The sequence below is a fragment of the Perca fluviatilis genome, chromosome 2 (genome assembly GCF_010015445.1).
Source record: "Perca fluviatilis chromosome 2, GENO_Pfluv_1.0, whole genome shotgun sequence".
NCBI lineage: Eukaryota > Metazoa > Chordata > Actinopteri > Perciformes > Percidae > Perca > Perca fluviatilis.
Genome location: NC_053113.1, coordinates 18,198,904 through 18,216,877, shown reverse-complemented (window position 1 = coordinate 18,216,877; position 17,974 = coordinate 18,198,904). Strand labels below are relative to the sequence as shown.

Genomic DNA, 17,974 nt, shown 5'->3' with positions numbered 1-17,974 from the left:
TTGCCCCCCCTCTCTCCTCCTCAATAGCTACAGACACAGAAATGGCACATCCTAAGGAAAGCTCATTGTGGGACTGGCTCTAGTGGCTGTGATTCTGCACCAAGGCTGAATTTCGGGAAAGAGACTTCAGGTACAGTATTAGGGGACCACTAAGGTCTATATAAAAGCATCCAAAGAGCACCATGTCATGGGACCTTTAACATTGCACATTAGCCTAGCAGCTAGCAGAGTTTCCTTATGTTTATAGCTTTATCCCGTTAAAATGGCACGGTTGAATTTCAGGCTGCGTGCACGTTTCGTAGCCTAAAACAGAGCAGCTTATATTGGTAGAGAGAGCAACAAGTTAGCGAACTGCTGATTCGCCCTCTCTGCTCTCGGTCTGCTCAGCTGCTACACGGGCTGCACTCGGGCTGCAACATATGTTGTAAGGTTTAAGCCAATGTTTTTTCAGGGGTTACGCCATTCACTTTACCGGCAGTATTAACAATAGATAAAGCCACCGTGTCTTGAGAAGCTCTAGCTTGATGTTTTATTGTTCACTTTTAACTCACTTTACATCAACTCTTTTTCCTCTCGCTTTCCTCACAGCGGCACTCATACTCTCCGTTACCGCTCGCTCTCCCCCTGCCATTCTCGCTCTAACTTACGCTACTCTCGTAAGGGGGTTGCGGTATACTGCGATACCGTGGGAATTTCTTGCCTTTCAAACGCGGTAAAAAAAAATCCATATCGTCCCAGCCCTATCGGCAGGTCAGGGACGGCCACTCAGTGTGGCAGGATCCCCTCGTCTCCCCACATTTCCTCCGTGGTGGTGCACCGCTACTGGATTTAGGTCTGCTTGGAAATGTTAGGGGTGAAGGTGGCTCCCGGCTCAGTCTGTGAGCCTACAGCACCCCTCACTGCTTCCCAGGGCCGTGGCCTTAATGCCTGCTGTGCCTTGTATCTTTGCGGGGAGTGACGGCTGTCAACCGGGGCAGACAGGCCTCAGTGCGTCAGCGACGATGACGACAACTCTCCCAACCTGTTTTTGACATACAGACACGTCTCGTTTACCGTGCTTTGTGAGTGTAACTTTTTTGCCGTGTCATCACCATTGACATCTAGAGACCATCTTTAGGAAACGCTGTAATCAGTACGCTCCTCCTGCTAGAATATTACAATATAATGTAATGCACACTGACTGACAACAACAAAACAAACGGCTACTTCAAGTCGACTGTGGGGTCACCAACAGATTATTTGACTCATCGACTTTCAGGGGGCAGCCCTACTTTGTGTGCACGTAATGAATATCAGATTGCACAACAATGTACTTTCTGGTAGAGAATGGTCACAGCAGCCACAAGCCGTTCTTTGTTATTTTGTGATTCCACGATGCGGAAAACACAGAGTAATTCAGTTTTACAGATAGTAAAAACATAGTCAACTGTAAAACTTGGAATATTGTGGAATTTGCTGAACTGTGGATGCAGTTTAGAAACATCAGTTTTCCCTACCATTTCCCCCCCCCCCCGTTGTTGTCATTTACAGGCATGCTGCTTCTGTCCTCTTCTCTCTGTGTTGGTGTTTCACAGAGGGCAGGGCTTCGCTCCTCCACGCACGCACACACGTCATGTCAAAAAGAATGGAATGTTTTTTTTTTATTCATAATGTGAAGCTCCGATGTGAAGCACCTTATTTTACAAAAAGTGGAATCTTTTGTTACATCAAATTCATTAGATTCTGGATGAAATGGAAAACACGGAATTTGGGGAAAAAATTAAACAGAATCTGGAAAAAATTAAAACTGATTTCATAGGACCTTACTCAACCATGCAGCAGAAAGTCTCACAACATAGTCGTTGTACTCCATAGTGATTAGTGATGGTATCAGAAATAACTACTGCCATGTTTATGACTGCTATGTTATCCATTTACAGCATTGCCATCACATTGTCAGTTGCCATTGTAGCTTTCAACATCTTCATTGTTATCAGGCCTACAACTCCCCATGGTCTTCTTTAAAATAAGTCTATAATCAAATTTGGAAAGTTTTCCCTTCTCCTAGTTTAAGGGGTAGTTCGGATATTTTAAAGTGGGGTTGTATTATCCATAGACAGTCTGTTGCCTGCAATAGATGCCGGTCGGCATGCCCCCCGTTTGGAGAAGCAGAACGGATGCTGATATTGTGAAAGAGCAGAATAATGTGACCACAAATATCGGCCTGTGTATGTGTGCACTTGTTGACCGTTTACTACTACTCTGCCTCCCTCTCTATTTCTCTTGCATCCCACTTTTCTGCTGTTGATATCACTTCCTCTCTCTTGCAGCCCCCATTCCCCCCTGGGCAACCCCCTTCTGTTGTGTTTGCCTCCCCACCGCCTCCACAAATGAACCCAACACCACAGCCCCGACAGGTAGGCCTGACCACTGCTCACCTTACCCACTACTATGGTGCACTTGGCTCCATTCCAGAAAAAATAAATGTTTAGATTGTTTTCTTTGGTGCATGGCAAATGAAACATTTACAGTGTACAGTCTCCTGAATCCATCTGTTAATTTCATAGAATGCCTGCATGTCTGTTTGCCTATTTCTTACCAGTTCTGCACCTTCTTTTTACCTGTCAGTGTCAACATGTCCTTCGTACTCTACCTCACACAATACCACTGCTTAGTGTGCAACATGCTCACACTGACATCTATCTACTTGGGCTATTTTGTGTATTTGCGCCAAACTGTCACGGTTCCATTGTTTTTAGACTGTCTGAACAACAGTGTTATGTTAGCCTTTAGGTGCAGTTGTAAAGGTGCAGAACTGGAAGATGCCTGTCAATGGAGAGTGAAGCATGGATCTTGTGCTTTTGTCTTTTAACCTCTGTCCTATCTGCCTCTCCTCCTCTAGTTTGCCCCAGGGCCCCGACCTATACACCAACAGGTACTAACAGTACAACTGTCTAACGCGAGGGTGGTGGCGGGTTTCCTATCCTTTAACATATATTAGAAGCAGTAGAGAATGTGTGCATTGACTACTAAAAACAGAAAAGTCTGGACATCCTCACTGAGAGCTACACTACTGTTAGGCAATTTTATTTTATTTTATTTTTTGATAAACCCAAAGAATATAAAATAAACTAGCTTGACGGCATATCATTTTATTTACTGGTAATATTTAACAATATGTCATGCTATTTTTTAGGAAAGTCCTTTCACCTACTGTACCTGGGAATGCAAGTGCCTTTTGTGAATTATAGGTGTAGCTAAATATAAGTGCGTAATAATATCCTCTGTAAAGGTATACCTGAAAACCGGTGTTTCACTATCCTTCAAAAAAATATTCTGAGAAAGTGATTTGAAGTTTGATATCAAAACAAACTAATTAGAAACAGTCTGTCTCTCTCTTTGTTGAAAACGGTAAACATCTAGGTGATCAATGCCCATCTTCCAGTTATATTTCTTAAGTTTTAGTTTGCATCTCATTCAAGAGTAACTAGTATATTTGGATTTACTGCTCTGCGTGTTATCTGCATGCTGCTTGTTAATTCACTGCTTGGCTCAGAACTGACCGTTTCTGGGTGCTTTGCTCTAACTGATTGTGGTGCTCTCTTTTTCTCAATCCTTCTATTCCCACCCTCTTTTTGCTTCCATTTGATGTGTCTTTGTGTGATCTGTGTTTGCGCTGCTGAAGGGAAGCTTCAGGTCGCTGCAGGTAACTCGATGTCCTCTTTCTTCCAGTTTTACCTGCCCTTTTTTTCACCATCTTAAGGAGAGCATATGTGTGTGTCTAATATTTGGCAGTGTTGTGCTTTGTTGGCTTGGTGTCATTTTGCTGGCTACGGCGGTTAGCTCCCAGGCCAGCAGCAGAATGTCAATGAGGAGGCTCTGAATGAACCAGCATTAGCTGCTTTATCTCTTCAGGCAGGCAGGGCCAATATGTTTCCAGTTGGAGTCTAGCCATAGATTCACAGACAAACTATGAGCCTAGCTATTAGGTTGGACAAGCTAGTTCCACTTGGTCCAAGAGATAAAATCATACGAGGGCATGGGGGATGGTTTTTATGTCGGCGGTCTCAGAAAGGTAACTAAAAATTACTTTTATTTTAGGGCTGAAACGATTCCTCAAGTAACTCGAATAATTCGATTACTAAAAATCCTCGATGCAAAATGATTTGCCTCGAAGCTTTGTTTATTTAATGTTACCAACGTTGCATTGCTCACGGTTTTTCCGCACGGAGGATTAATACTGTCGCACACCGGGCAGACGCTGCTGGCGACACATGCCATGAAGACTGATTACAAAATGAAGAAAGAGCGTAAGTGGCTAAGAGAAGAGACAGGCTGGAGAAAACGACAAAGTGTCCAAAATTTTGAATCCTTTCAAATGATGAAACTACACCAACCACAACAACTACCAAAATCAAAGACAAGAAAATACGTAGCGGTGACCACAATTTGATCTAAAGAGCTGGAAAAACAGCTGATTGTTGCGTACCATTTTCTCTCACTCTCTCTTTTCACGGAGAAACAGCTGATCAATCTATTAGCATAAGTGTAACAGAGCTGTATAGCATTGTCAAATATATAAATGAAAATAGGTTGAGTATAACTAATATTTACATATAGGCCTATATACAGATCAGTCTCAGATTGAAACTTGTAGTTCTGAAAGTTAAATTGCACAACTTAAGGTAATGTCTATGTATGTTTAATGTATGCCTTAGTTTGAGGTTTGAGAAACAAAAGTATTTCTTATCCGATTACTCAATGGAATAATCGGTAGAATACTCGATTACTAAAATAATCGATAGCTGCAGCCCTTCTTTGTCTCTCTCTCCTAACATTATTTCCATCCCATTCCTCTTCCCACATTGTCCTGTGGCCTCGCTTTTGTCTTTCCCACTATCATCTACATATTTTCTCTGTCCTCTCAATCCTTGCCTCCTCTCTAGCCCTATTACACTAGCAGGGCCAGCCTGCCTCCCAACAGTGGGCCTCGGGGTGTCCCTCCCAGCAGCGGCCCTCGGCCTGTGACGCCCACCCACGTCTACCAGCCGGGCCCTGGCTCCCAAATGATGATGATCCCTGGGCAGCAATTGCCCTTCCCCAGCTCACCACAGGGACCCGCCTACTTTATACCGGGACAGGTAGGGGGCACAGACTGGGGAGTGTTCAAGTAGCTGCCCAATTTTCTTTTTTAGCAGAGCCAGATGGTATATGGACAGCTAACATGACACACCCCACCAAATCTTTCCTCATATAATCTCTGTTATATAGAACTTGTGTTGTGTTTGTCTTGTTTTGAAAAAGATCTGTAAACATTGGATTCAAAAACATTGATTAGTACCTTTTTTAAATTGCCTAAATCTGTGTAATGTGAAGAGAAGGAAAAGCATCTTGTTCTGCAGGCCTATGTTTGTACTCAGGATTTATATTGCTCTTATGACTGTATCTAATGATATTGTCCTGTCTTTCCTGCTCCCTCTTCTTTGTTTCCTTAGTACCGGTCAGCAACCTACGTGGCCACGCCCCAGCAATACCCAGTCCCACCAGGCACCCCAGGCTTCTACCCAGGCACGAGCCCCGCTGAATATGGTACTTATGGTAAGAGGCTCTACCTGGGGCCTCACCTGAGCCACTCACACACAGAGACACTTAGCAAGGTTATTTGTGACTGCGTTGCTCTTGAAATCCGGGCTAAATACAGTAGCACTACATATGTTTGCTGTTGATCCCATGTGTTGTCACACCCTCTAGAGGTGCTTGTGTGTCATTACATCACAAGAAATGATGATGCCCTGAAAACAAACTTGCTGACCCCCCACCAGCAGGCATCTGAACTATGTGTTGTCTTTGTTTAAACTATAGCTCATCAGCAGTAGAATGCGCTGGCCTGAATACAGGACTGCAAACACACAATTGTTTCTATCAGGCTTTCCATGTCCTGCCCTTTGCACAGTGTATGTGCACTGTATGATGGTCATTGTACTTTAAAAAATTCAAAGAGAAATAAAAAAAGGTTTGGTGAATGGTTATTAAATCTATAACTATTGTTTGCACCAGGGCTCAAATAACCAACTTTTGTCATCAGTGTCCCACAACTGTCCCGACTTTCTACGCCGTACTGTCCCAGACTTCGCAACCAATCTCCAAATTCGAAGTTCTTTTTTAATTTAATTTTGCATAATAAATATTGTTTATTATGAACTATTTATTATAAACTATGCAAGTAAAGGCTGCTGTGTTTATTGGTGTGACTCTGACAGACTTGGTGCTAATTTAGTGGATTTCTATTTGTTGTCCAAATAAGTTACTCTTCACAATAGCAAGCTACTGGTTATATGAGAGAGCTGTGTTGGTATTTATGCCAGCTATTTGTATGACTGTGATTGTGTTGGAGGGTGTGTGTGTCACATTGGTCATTCTGCAAATCACATGGCAATGTCGTCAGATGAAGTTGGTACATGACCCTAAATAACTGGTCATGTGACAGTGGGACATGGCTCTCAAACTCTGCTCTCTTATGGGCTTGACCACTATATTGGCCCTTGGCAGAGGTGCCAAGGGCTGTTTCAGGTTTCCACCATGTCACAGAGACATGAAAGTTATACAGAAATACTATATATCTGGAAATGATTAGGCCTTTTGCCTTTAGGATCTACAATGACCACCATAACATTCTGGTAACTGCATAGTAACAGTCCCAGAATATCATTCCTCCACCCCCCTCTGGTCCTCTTAAGCGGTGCAGTCTGTCTGACCATTGAGTCCTTTTCTAGCAGTCAGGTAAACACACACACACACACACATTCACTGTGGTGATGGAGTATGGTGACTATTTTTAAGACTCCCACCCCCCCAAGTTGAGTGATTTGCTTAACTCATGCCACATATACTGTATGTACATACTCACTGTCCACCCCTTTTGTAGTAAGTTGTGATGCCAGCATGGATCAGATCACTTAGTCAGGGTGGAGAGATAGGGGAGTCTTCAGGCAAATCAGAGCTGCTCCGAATGACACAACTGAATAGTTTAGTCCTCCTGCCAGTACACTGTAGAGGGAGGGAGGGGAAAAGGAAGGTGAAAAAAGTGAAAGGCATGGAGGAATCAGGAAGGTCAGAGGGAGGAGCAAAATGGAGACACGCTGGAAGAGGGAGGGCTGAGCATTAAAAGAAGTCATTCTGAGAGGGCACCTGTAAAGAGGACAGTAAGAAGTTAGAGAGGGGGTTTGAAGAGAAAGCCCCCTCTCCTTTTACTGTCCATACGCAGTTTTGCATTCAGCATGGGGAATCGTGGGTCTCGAGAGCTGCAGGACTCTGAGGGTAGGTGTCGTCTAGAAAGTGCGTCTCTTTGCATCCCCCCTCCATTGCTGTCTCAATCTCCTGCATGCTGTGGGTCATATCTCAAGCCTTTTATTTAGAGTATTGGGAGACTGTCCAAAAAAGTCTCATTCTGCCTTCTGGCTTTTTGTTTTTGAGCAGGCTCATATTCTCTCTCGCTCTCTCTCGCTCTCTCTCTCTCTGTCTCTCTCTCTCTGTCTGTCTTCCCTCCCTTTCCCTCTTGCGCGCTCTCTTCCCCCAGCCGGTGAAGGGTTTTGACTATATTTAGGCTGCTCTGCTCCTGATCAACAATGCAGACTCAGTAATGTGAGTTAGACTGAAATGCAGCTGAGGGGGAGAGAGGCAGAGCAGGAGCTAGTTACCGTCGGGCTGCAAGAGAGGCCTCTGCAATCTGAGGATTTTTTTTTTTTACCCCAGTCCTTTTGAAAGTGGGCTACAACTGGTTCTGACCTGTAGCTGAGGCCAGTTAAAAGGCCAGGTAATATTACTGAGTGGTTGGATGTCTTGTTCGCATTAGCCTACCCGGTCAGTGAGGTTCTTTGAACTTATGCAAACTTTAAATTTGTTTTTCTTCATGGTCATATTGGCTGCAGCTTACTTGACAAGTTTATGAATATAAGAAATATCTATTGCCTCAAGAAATAAGAGGCACCAATGCAAGGCTGGGCAGAGGGAGAGGCTGCTATGTCATGGTCTGAGGGCCTACCTATGCTGCCTTCTAGGTGCCATGTCTGCTTCTGTTAATTGTTGCCTTCAGATACAACATCAAGGGAGATTTTGAGATGGCACAAAAGCATTAAGTCAGTGAAAAGACACAGATCTGAAACAATGATGTCTGTTCAAGTGGTGGCAGAATTATCATGAGTGAGGACAAGTTGATAGTTGCAGCTTAGGGGTATCTTAAGATGCATTGCTCCACTGCAGCAATGTTTGGAGATGGCAATAAGAAAAGCGCTTGGTGGAAATGAACCCATTGGAGTTTGTGGTATTTTTTGAAAATTTTAAATTACCATCATCTGACTTTAACCGTGATTTAACACTCGTCGACAGTATTTGAAGCTCCCGGACAAAAGCTCCAGATCAGAAGCAAATTGGCGTTGGCTCGAGTACTATGTTCCGTGAACTGTTCGCTGGTGCCTCACAGACACATTCCCGATATCTAGCAGGCTAAATATCTGGACCTGTCGGGGAGCTACAGCCAATTAGAGAGCAAGACGGGTTAAGGGGAAACCTGGGGAATGGGTCACCTGCAACAATGGCAAGTTAACTGTATGTGTTGCATTTGCAAAGTTGTTCTTCCAACTAGAGGAAACGGGCTATAAATAGTGTAGATGTGCACCAACGATAACAACCCCTAACCCTTCTTTTCCTTTTTTGTTTTATTGCTGTAAAGTGCAATTAACAACTTGGAACACTTGTTTCTGGCAGACATCCATTTTTGGAACAAAAAAATCTAGTCTCGCACATGGTATTACTTCATGTCCCGTGTCACTTCTCGTGTGTGTTTTCATGACAGAACGTCGTTTGGAGACCAGACATACATAGATACTCATCGGCGATTCCTCCTGGTGAAAGATCTTGTAGTGTGTGTGAGCCAATGTCACAAATGTCAGTCATGTAGTGGGAAAACCACAACTTCAAGACTCCTGATTACAAGACAGCAAGTTGTGTAGCAGGGATCTGATGACTTGAGTGTGAATTTAGCTTTACTCAGACTGCATGGAAACATGGGCTGCAAAATCACAAGTGTACAGCTGAAACTAGATGATGCTAATTTAGTTTTTTTTTTTTTTTTTCTTCTTCTTCTGACCGATAGCCGACCCTCATTAACGATCATTTACCGTCAACCGACAAGCAGGCAAGTGAGTCCCAGTTCACCCGTCCGAGAGGCTCGGACATTTCAGTGTCCGCAGACAGCTGCAAAATTGTACCAGTTGCTCAACCACTTTGTTGGGTGCATTTGTGGACATATGCAGCCACTTTCCCAGTATGGAACCACTTGCACGCCCGCGTGACCGGTAGCTAGAAGACTGCAGCTGTCCGTCTTCACCGCATCAATTATTTAGCTAGGAGGTTGTCAGCTTTGTGTCTGCCTGGCATACTCTGTTATAGAATGGATGATTTAACCTGCCAGTCCTCATCAATATAGTGGCATGTGTCAAATAGTTGGCTGTTGTGAGCGCTGTTCAGTCGTGAGAGAGGCAAGCTTTTCCCTAGCAAGTTAACTAGCAATTAAGAAATCGATTGTGTTGCCTACTTTTTCTTCATCATGCCAGAAACCTTTTTCACTTTTTTTTTTTAATTAAATATTGTGTTTAACTGTTTGATATTTATTATTATTTATATTAATCAGGCTTTTGACAGTTAAACAGTTAACCGTTAACATCCCTAGCTGAAATGATTGGTCGATAAATCAAAAATTACCATTTTTCACTATCCTATGACATATAGACAAAACAGGAAAATAGTTTGCAGATTAGTCAATAATGAAAATGATAGGTAGTTGCAGTCCTTCACAGGTGGTCAAAGGTGCAGTAAGTGTGCTGCGTGAAGATTGTTGATATTTGAACTCAACTGCCAAATGTACAAACCCCTCCCCCCTCCCCTTCAGACTCTCTGCCCCCTAGATTCATGGATGAGCACTGCCATAGCAACCACTTCTGTTAGTGTCTCTGCTGACTAAACGAAATATGGCAGAATCGATGTTAGCTCACGTCAGGTTGTGGATTAGCAAACTGTCGCTACTGCTGTAAAGCCAGACAGTTGGGAGCAGCCATCACACACAATAGCAAACAGACAAGGTTAAACTGACCTATTGAAAACAGTGAAAAGTGAAACAGCGGAGCTAACATTATTACTCACTTGTCCAAAACGACAAAAGTCCTCATCAGTTTTAATTCCTTTGAAATCACGGAGGTTTCTGCAGCGCTGAAAAGCCTCACCGATGTTAACAAGGCTCTTCATCTTTTCCCGGTCATACAACTTTTTTAATTTGTATTCAGTCCTTTTTCTCTTTTGCTGTTTCTCTACCATCTCTTCCTGGCCGGGACGCTGCCTCCCCCCGCCCCAATTCCTTGCTTGCTACACACTACCTACAGGAATGTGTTTTGTGGCTCTTGCACACCTTTCTTTGTTTTCCATTTACACAGGGAACACCAGATTTTTTTTTTCCATCGCACACAGAATATAGAGAGCTACGTGACCGTGAAGAGAGTGTAGCAAAACAAAAAATGTAACTTGTATCTTACACTTTGCATTGCACTATTGCAGGGCCTTGTTTTGTTGGAATAGGCTGTATGGCCAGAGATTAATGCCATAGTTTCACATTGTTAAAAGTAAACAACATGCTGGCATGGTTTGTGGTATTTCAATTATTAAATTATCTAATAAGTGACTTGGTGTGAATGTCCATATATAGTTAAATGATCATTGAGTCTTTTTTTAAGTCCCCAGTGTCTTCATTTATTCACTTGTTTATTCCGTCATTAATTATAGCTTCATTCCTTAAGATTAACCTGTCCATTTTTGAATGTTGTGACAATGCTTATTTTTGTAATCTAGAAATTCAGTGTGTGTTCATAGATTTTAAGTTACCCTGTGAAATATAATACATCCTCAGTTGGCAGTGAGAAGACTTCAGTATTTAAAAAACAAAAACAAAACAAAAAATTACTTAATTACAAAAATTACGCAATTACCTAACTTTTATGACATAACTTTGCTGTTGACATAAAACTGCAGCTGTTGCACCGTAAATCATTGACACCTTCACAATTAAGGTGCAGCTTTTGTAACTGCTCAAAGTAACCTAATAGGACTTTCAGAACATTAGTGATGTGGACTTAAATGCCATTGTTTAAACACAAGCTTTGTGCTGTCAAGCGATTCTGTGTTTTTGTCAAGTTATGGCTATAGGATTAAGTCAGTAGATGTTGGTTTACATTCTTATCTCTGTCTGATCCACAGCAGGGGCCTACTACCCAAAATACAATATTTTTACACCCTCATATAGAGAAAAAAAAAAAAAAAAAAAAAAAAAAAAAAAAAAAAAAAAAAAAAAAACACCCCAAAAAACAAAAAAAAAAAAAAAAAAAAAAAAAAAAAAAAAAAAAAAAAAAAAAAAAAAAAAAAAAAAAAAAAAAAAAAAAGCCCAGCCTCAGTTAACCGGAGGGGGGGGCGGGGGGCGACAAAAAAAAAACACACCCAAAAAAAAAAAAAAAAAAAAAAAAAACCCAAAAAAAAAAAAAAAAAAAAAAAAAAAAAAAAAAAAAAAGGGGAAGAAAAAAAAAAAAAAAAAAAAAAAAAAAATCTTTAAATTGACTTATTGAAAATGGATATCTGGTTCAGGATTTACATATGACCTTCTTATGACATATTCTTTATTCTTCTTCGGATCCACAATAGCTTCCGTGACAGCGGTTGCTAATCTTCCTGGGGTCCACATAAATACACGATACAAACACTGACAGCACATAGACATGACCTACATACGCGCATTGATTGACTCTGTCAGTCTATCCCCAAATTACATATCTGAAAGTCAGACTTAAAACAATGCATGTGCAGAGTTATCAAACACCCTAATTAGTTAATATCCTAAACAAAACAACATACCAGGTGGCATTCTTCCTATTGTACTTATTGTCTCACCACAATTCCAAGTACTAAAATTGTATTAGCAGAATAAACCACTAATGGACCTAGAATAGGCCTTTTTTATATTGTTAACATTGTGGAAACTTAATAAGAAAGTAACACAGACTTTAAAGAATGGTTTACCTAAAATGGAAACTTTTTTTTTTTATCAGCCCTGTTTGGACAAGATCTGTTTATCAGTGTAGGTCAGGTAATTTAACTGGCAGTATTACTTAATATTAATTCTATCTGAACACATAATTTACTTTAAGTTCTAAGTAAGATATACTCAAAAATGGGACATATCCACCTATGGACAAAGATTTAGACTAGGGAGGACATAAGTCTCTTCTACAAGATCACTTAGGGAAAACCACGGTTTTGTGTGAGTGGGGGAAAATCTCAAGGTAAATAATTGGACTTCCAGCTGCACAATATGATAGTTTGGCTTCAGATCCTGTATGTATTATGATCTACAAGTTGTTTTGAGTAACCTCAGCCATCTCCAAATACAGACTGTTTATCAAATGTCCAATCAGAGAGGAGAATATTTTTGGATCATTTTGAAACCGTTAGCGGCAGATGGCTGCCCACCAAGAGCCTGGGTCTGTCTGAGGTTTCTGCCCAAAAGGAAGTTTTTCCTCGCCACTGTTGCACCAAATGCTTGGTCTTGGGGGAATTGTTGGTCTTTGTAAATTATAGAGTGTGGTCTAGACCTACTCTATCTGTAAAGTGTCTTGAGAAAAGTGTACTCTTGTTACGATTTGATAATATAAATAAAATTGCATTTAGCTGAAATTGAATTAAATGGCTGGATCATATTTACTGATACAGACAAATAGAACAGAAAATGGAACAGAATGTGTCTTATTTTATCAGTAATTATGATCAAACAAAAGGTCAAACAAAGGCTATGATAGAGAAACTGTAAAACATCATTAGATGATCTATGTGTGTATATATGTATATATTTACATATCTAACCCTATAATATACAACAGAATATAAATAGCCAAAAACTGTCACTGAGTGACATGACATGTTAGCTACTTTACTGCAGTTTACATGGAAGGAGAATATAAACAAACCATATGGCCCAGGGGTAACTGCAGGCCTCTTCCTCCCTGTCATCTTCATCTGCCTCCTCCTGATCACTCCCTGTCTCTGTCCCTCTCTCTGAATCTGCAGCCTCCTTTTCATCCTTCACAGTCAATTCTTCTTTTCCCTTTTCTCTTTCACTTATTTCTGCATCTCCTTCTGTGGTCTTTTCCTGCCCTGACCCGCCTGGTCTCTCCAGTTTACTGCCTTCTCCTTCTTCATTTCCCTCCTTCTCTTCCTCCTATGCACTACTCACTCCCCACTTCTAGGCTTCAGCTAATATCTCCAGCTACTCTGGCCTGCAAAAGTCAAGATGTCAAAAGTTCTTGTTATCCTTCTTGAATTTCCCCTTGGGGATCAATACAGTATCTATCTATCTATCTGTATTACATTACACTGTAGGGCCCTGTAGCTAATAAGTAGCCTAACAAACATAATATCAGAAGAGATTTATTACATGCACAGAACGGTTATGTTTAGACTTGCCTTCTTAATCCCATTGTATTTGTTGTTTTCCCAGTTTGACAGTAAAGGATGTCACCTGGTTTAATTTGTGCAGCCTTATTGCCGTGATTTGTGAGAGGAAGTGGATTTTATAGTAACCTTAACTAATAACATACAAATGATCGGTCTCAGCAAGCATGCTCAGTCGCTCCAGTCTTTGCCGGGATGCAGGGCCACCACACCGCAGCAGACTCGCTGTTTGTGAGCCAGACTGTGCGAACGCTGCTCTGCACGTTTGATGCAGGGACGTAGCTAAGTATTTGAGGGGCAGGGGGCTAAGATTAAATCTACAATTATTATTTATTATTAATTAATATAAATTAATTGTTTGTTTCAATGTTTTAAGATGCTTGTGGACATAGTGGCAGTTTGTTTTTACAAGCACAGTTTTTTGAACACCAAAGTTAGGGGGGAAGCTGCGCCCCCTTGCCCCCCTGTAGATCCGCCCCTGACCATCACGCTCGAGTTATAAAAATGCTGGTTAACAGCTAAACCCAAACAGCTATGGTTGCAAAAGGAGGTGTTGTTCAGGAGTGGGGACAAGGACACGTTTGAAGAGGCTAAATACAGGTTTAGCAAGGTGGTGAGAGATGGGGGAGAAACCCCAACAACAGTTCTCGTCACCAAAAGCCCCTCACTCCACTAAGGACTTGTGCCTGGCAAACGAACTGAATGAGTTCTAATTTTAATGGCCCATGGACAATGGTCCTGTTCAGACCTGGCATTAACATCTTATGATCTGATCTCAAGTGGACAGCTCTAAGTATGTCAGTTTACACCTGGCATTAGAATAAGTCTCGGATCTCGCTTTCCCACTCTATATGCAAATAAACACGTACATCGTTTGCAAAGACCCAGTGCATTGTTTTTAACCGGCGGGGGGCAGCAGTAGTAATATCGTACATATTCGTGAATTCGGAATATGGGTACATTTTATGAAACAAAAAATAAAACGTTATTGTCTACCCGTGGTCCCTGGAGACCTCCATGGTGCTGACACCACCGCCTTTGCCAGGCACGCCTGCACACAGTGCTTCAGAGAGCCGGGGGATGAGAGCAGACGGGCGGGCAGGTGTCAGATCTGTGAGCACTGCGCAGACTCGGGCTCCAAATGACGTCACCAGCACAAGATGGCAGTGTATAGGTACCGTATCTGGTATATTTTGGCTTCATTTTTGTACAGTTGGAGGAAGTGGAGATGTGTGTTCCATCTTTATATGCAATCTAGAAAGGCAATCTTGATGACAAATCGATTTTTTTTTTTTTCACTTTGGCAATGTCTCTTTTGAATTGACCTTTTCAATGTAAAAGTTGTTTATTTAACAACTCCCTTGCAGTAATAACCAATATTACTGTTTTTTCCATAGTAATAACATTGACCTGATGGTTTTGAGATAATGCAGCTAGTCAAGGGTGTTGCAATCTCTCCGAATATGTTTCTAAAATCATTCGTAACTCTGTACGTAGAGTTCAGTTTACTGATCGAAGCAGATTGTGGGGAACTCAACCTTAACTTGGTGTGCTGTAAGAGTAAACTGCTGTACGACATATTCCTCAGTTCCACAGTATGTCTAGTGTTTCCTTAGCTCTCTAAGATGGCCCTCGTCTGGTATGTGGTAGCTCTCTGTGAACTGAAGCCCCAGTTTGTGCCTCTCATGTAATAATCGTTTTTTACATTTGACACTGATGTTGTTTACATTTACAAATAATTATTTTTAGACATTTTCAGATTTCTCACTCTTCTTTCCAGATAAAAATATTCTGTCTTTTTTAACCTGTTTTACACAATGCATATCTTTTCATTCTACCGAAGATTTCACCGAAGATTTTCAGTTTTTATTTTTATTTTTGGATGTTCTTATTATACCCTAATCATCTATGCAAAAATTCTCAAATGTAAAAATTCATAACACGAGTGGCACAAAATTGAGCTATTTGAACGTGCTTATCTAATTCTAGTCTATCTACCTAATTTGCATAATTTTTCCTTCATTGCCCTGTTCATCAACTGTCAGTGTGTCTTTAAACTACTTTTGGCTAGCTCTGAGCTTTTGCCACAGTTTGTATGGGTTTGTCGTCCTGTTTTGGCCTGTTCTTTTTTACATTATGGAGGCTAGAATATAACCGGTTTGTCTTCATCTGATTAAACTTCCCAAATGTATCCTCTGTTGAAAGAAATAAGATAACATAATTAGTAGTTAATATTTAGAATCCTTCATATATTTAGGCTTAGTATAGTGTCAATCCCTTAGTCTTTTACCAGTATTTCCAGGAAAATGCGGTTAGTGTTCAATGCTGGGACTCTGTTCTCCTGCCACAAGACTTACATGATGTCTGGTCCCTTTCGCTGGGGGACTTGGCTGCTTATCAGTGTGGTTGCCTTGGGTGGACTTTGGCCCATTCCCGTAGGCCCCGACTTATGCTATAACACTGGCTTTAAGACCCTGTGCACAATCACTGTCTCTGTCACACACACATCCACACAAAATGTAAAACGCCCATATTAAACTCAAGATGACCGACAAGGAGTGACTGGAGGAATTGCAGCACACATCTGCTTGAGTGAGTGATGTAAGTGCTTCAGCCATAAGACTAGGCAAAGGCATTTGTGTGTGCAAAAATACACACCACCAGTTTTGCATTCTTGGTTTTTGGGAATGATGCACTTTGAGAAAGTAGGTAGAGATTTTGTGACACGTCAACAGGACACCGGGTTCTAGCGTGGGCAATCTGTGACCTTTATTTACAGGACAGTGTGCAGCTGCCCTAAGGTACTCAACCTTTAAAGTATTTAGTTACATTTAAGTCGGATAGAGAGAGAGAGGGTCAGTGTGTGTGTTTGAACTGTCTGGATTTTAAAGTAAGTATTTTTCAGCCTATTGAAATCCTCTTTTTAACTGCCACCAATGACCCAATTTTGGCCCTTTTAGTACCTGGTTACATGCAAAAGTTGTAGCTTTGCAAATTGCCCTTTTTTCTACTTTTTTGCTCTCACTCTTGCTGTGTCAAAGAGAAAATCCAGAGGGGAGGGGGGTGAAGGACGTGTAAGCACATAGCTCAGCTCCACGTGGCCACCGGTCTCCTCCCCCTTCTGTGCCGGAAGGGCTAACCAACCAGCCTTCCTCTGCTGCTGTGGCACCACACTCCTCCTCCTGTGCTGATTTCCTCTCCTCTCAGAAGGGGTGAGCCTGAAAAAAATATCTGAAAAGCGACTTGAGTATGCAGGATGACAGAGCAGACAGAGAGAATGGGGGGGAAAAAAAGGGGAGTTTCTTCTGCTAGCTGCAGCTCATTTGATAACGATAACTTTTTTTTTTTTCCTGGAAACCCTTCCATTCCCTCCTACTCTGCCCCTCCTTCACTCTCCGGCCCCTTTAACTGTCTGTTAGTCTGTGTGGGAGGGGTTGTGCATTCCAATACCATAGCTTTACAAGCCCACTCGCTTTATCCTCTTTTTTTTTTTTTTTTTTTTTTTTTTTTTTCCCTCCCTGTTCTGTTCAGCATATGAGAAAGGGTGATTCAAGTTGTTAGCTAGCTTACTGACAGTCAGGCCCTGCTCTGTCCTGTTCTGCTGGCCTGTAGAACTCTATCACAGCCTGAATGTGTGTGAGTTAAGTTGAGATACTCGACTGGCTACGTCCACCCGCTGTCCTGCTTTGCGGGGTTTAAAGTCCAGCCACGAGTCTGTTGGAACAGCTACTCCAGCCCCAGGATGAGAGAGGCCCGCTACGGTTTGTAATGCTTCCGAGAGTGGAGTTAAACCAGTGAAAGGTCAGTGGCGACAAGCAAATATTGTTGTTCTTAAAGTCCAAAGTAGGCTGGAGAGCAGCAGAACTGTAGCAGCTCACTGTTAACTTTTACAGTTTAATCCTTGTTCAGGGACTGTGTTCGTCACTTTGTTTAGCAGCACTGTGGCTCCTACCAGTTTCATGACAGCTCTGACTTCCTAGAGTAAGTATGTAGAGTGTCAGTGAAAGTGAGAAAAAAGAGTGCTGAATAGAAAGCATGTGTCTGTAATGTATGGGCACTCCTTATGAATGAGTGATCAGATTTTTTTTCAGTTTCCCCCCTTTGCCTGAGTGTTGTGTGTGTACACAGGAAACCCTTTGGTTGTCTGCCTGCCCTGATCGTGCCTTGCCTTCACAAGATACAGGCATTTTCATTATAGCGTAAATCAGCAGTGGAATTTGTTTGACAATTTTTTTTTTTTTTTTTTTTGGACAAAAAGTTGGTCAACTTGATTCTTGCTCAGTCGAACATTATTACTGGTGTCTAACTGGCAGTAGCACATTCAGCTGTGCAGCAGAAGAATTTGCATGGTGGTTAGTGTTCGGATTTTGTGTGCGTCAGTGTTCACAATGTGAGAAATGTAGCTTTCATTGAATCAGAGGCAGCTAGCGATTCATAGAGAAAGGGCTGACAA

At 41.8% G+C, this 17,974-nt stretch overlaps 1 protein-coding gene across 1 annotated transcript in view; it reads left to right on the top strand.

Moving 5' to 3' along the window:
* The window catches only part of LOC120545639 (eukaryotic translation initiation factor 4 gamma 1-like), a 43,881-nt gene that overhangs the window by 6,016 nt on the left and 19,891 nt on the right, over positions 1–17,974 (top strand). The window contains exons 4-12 of the mRNA XM_039780175.1: positions 2,310–2,396; positions 2,882–2,914; positions 3,665–3,685; positions 4,926–5,120; positions 5,475–5,577; positions 11,281–11,320; positions 13,190–13,211; positions 14,142–14,188; positions 16,024–16,040. Of these exons, the coding sequence (XP_039636109.1) occupies positions 2,310–2,396; positions 2,882–2,914; positions 3,665–3,685; positions 4,926–5,120; positions 5,475–5,577; positions 11,281–11,320; positions 13,190–13,211; positions 14,142–14,188; positions 16,024–16,040 (565 nt within the window). The remainder of the gene's footprint in view (positions 1–2,309; positions 2,397–2,881; positions 2,915–3,664; positions 3,686–4,925; positions 5,121–5,474; positions 5,578–11,280; positions 11,321–13,189; positions 13,212–14,141; positions 14,189–16,023; positions 16,041–17,974) is intronic.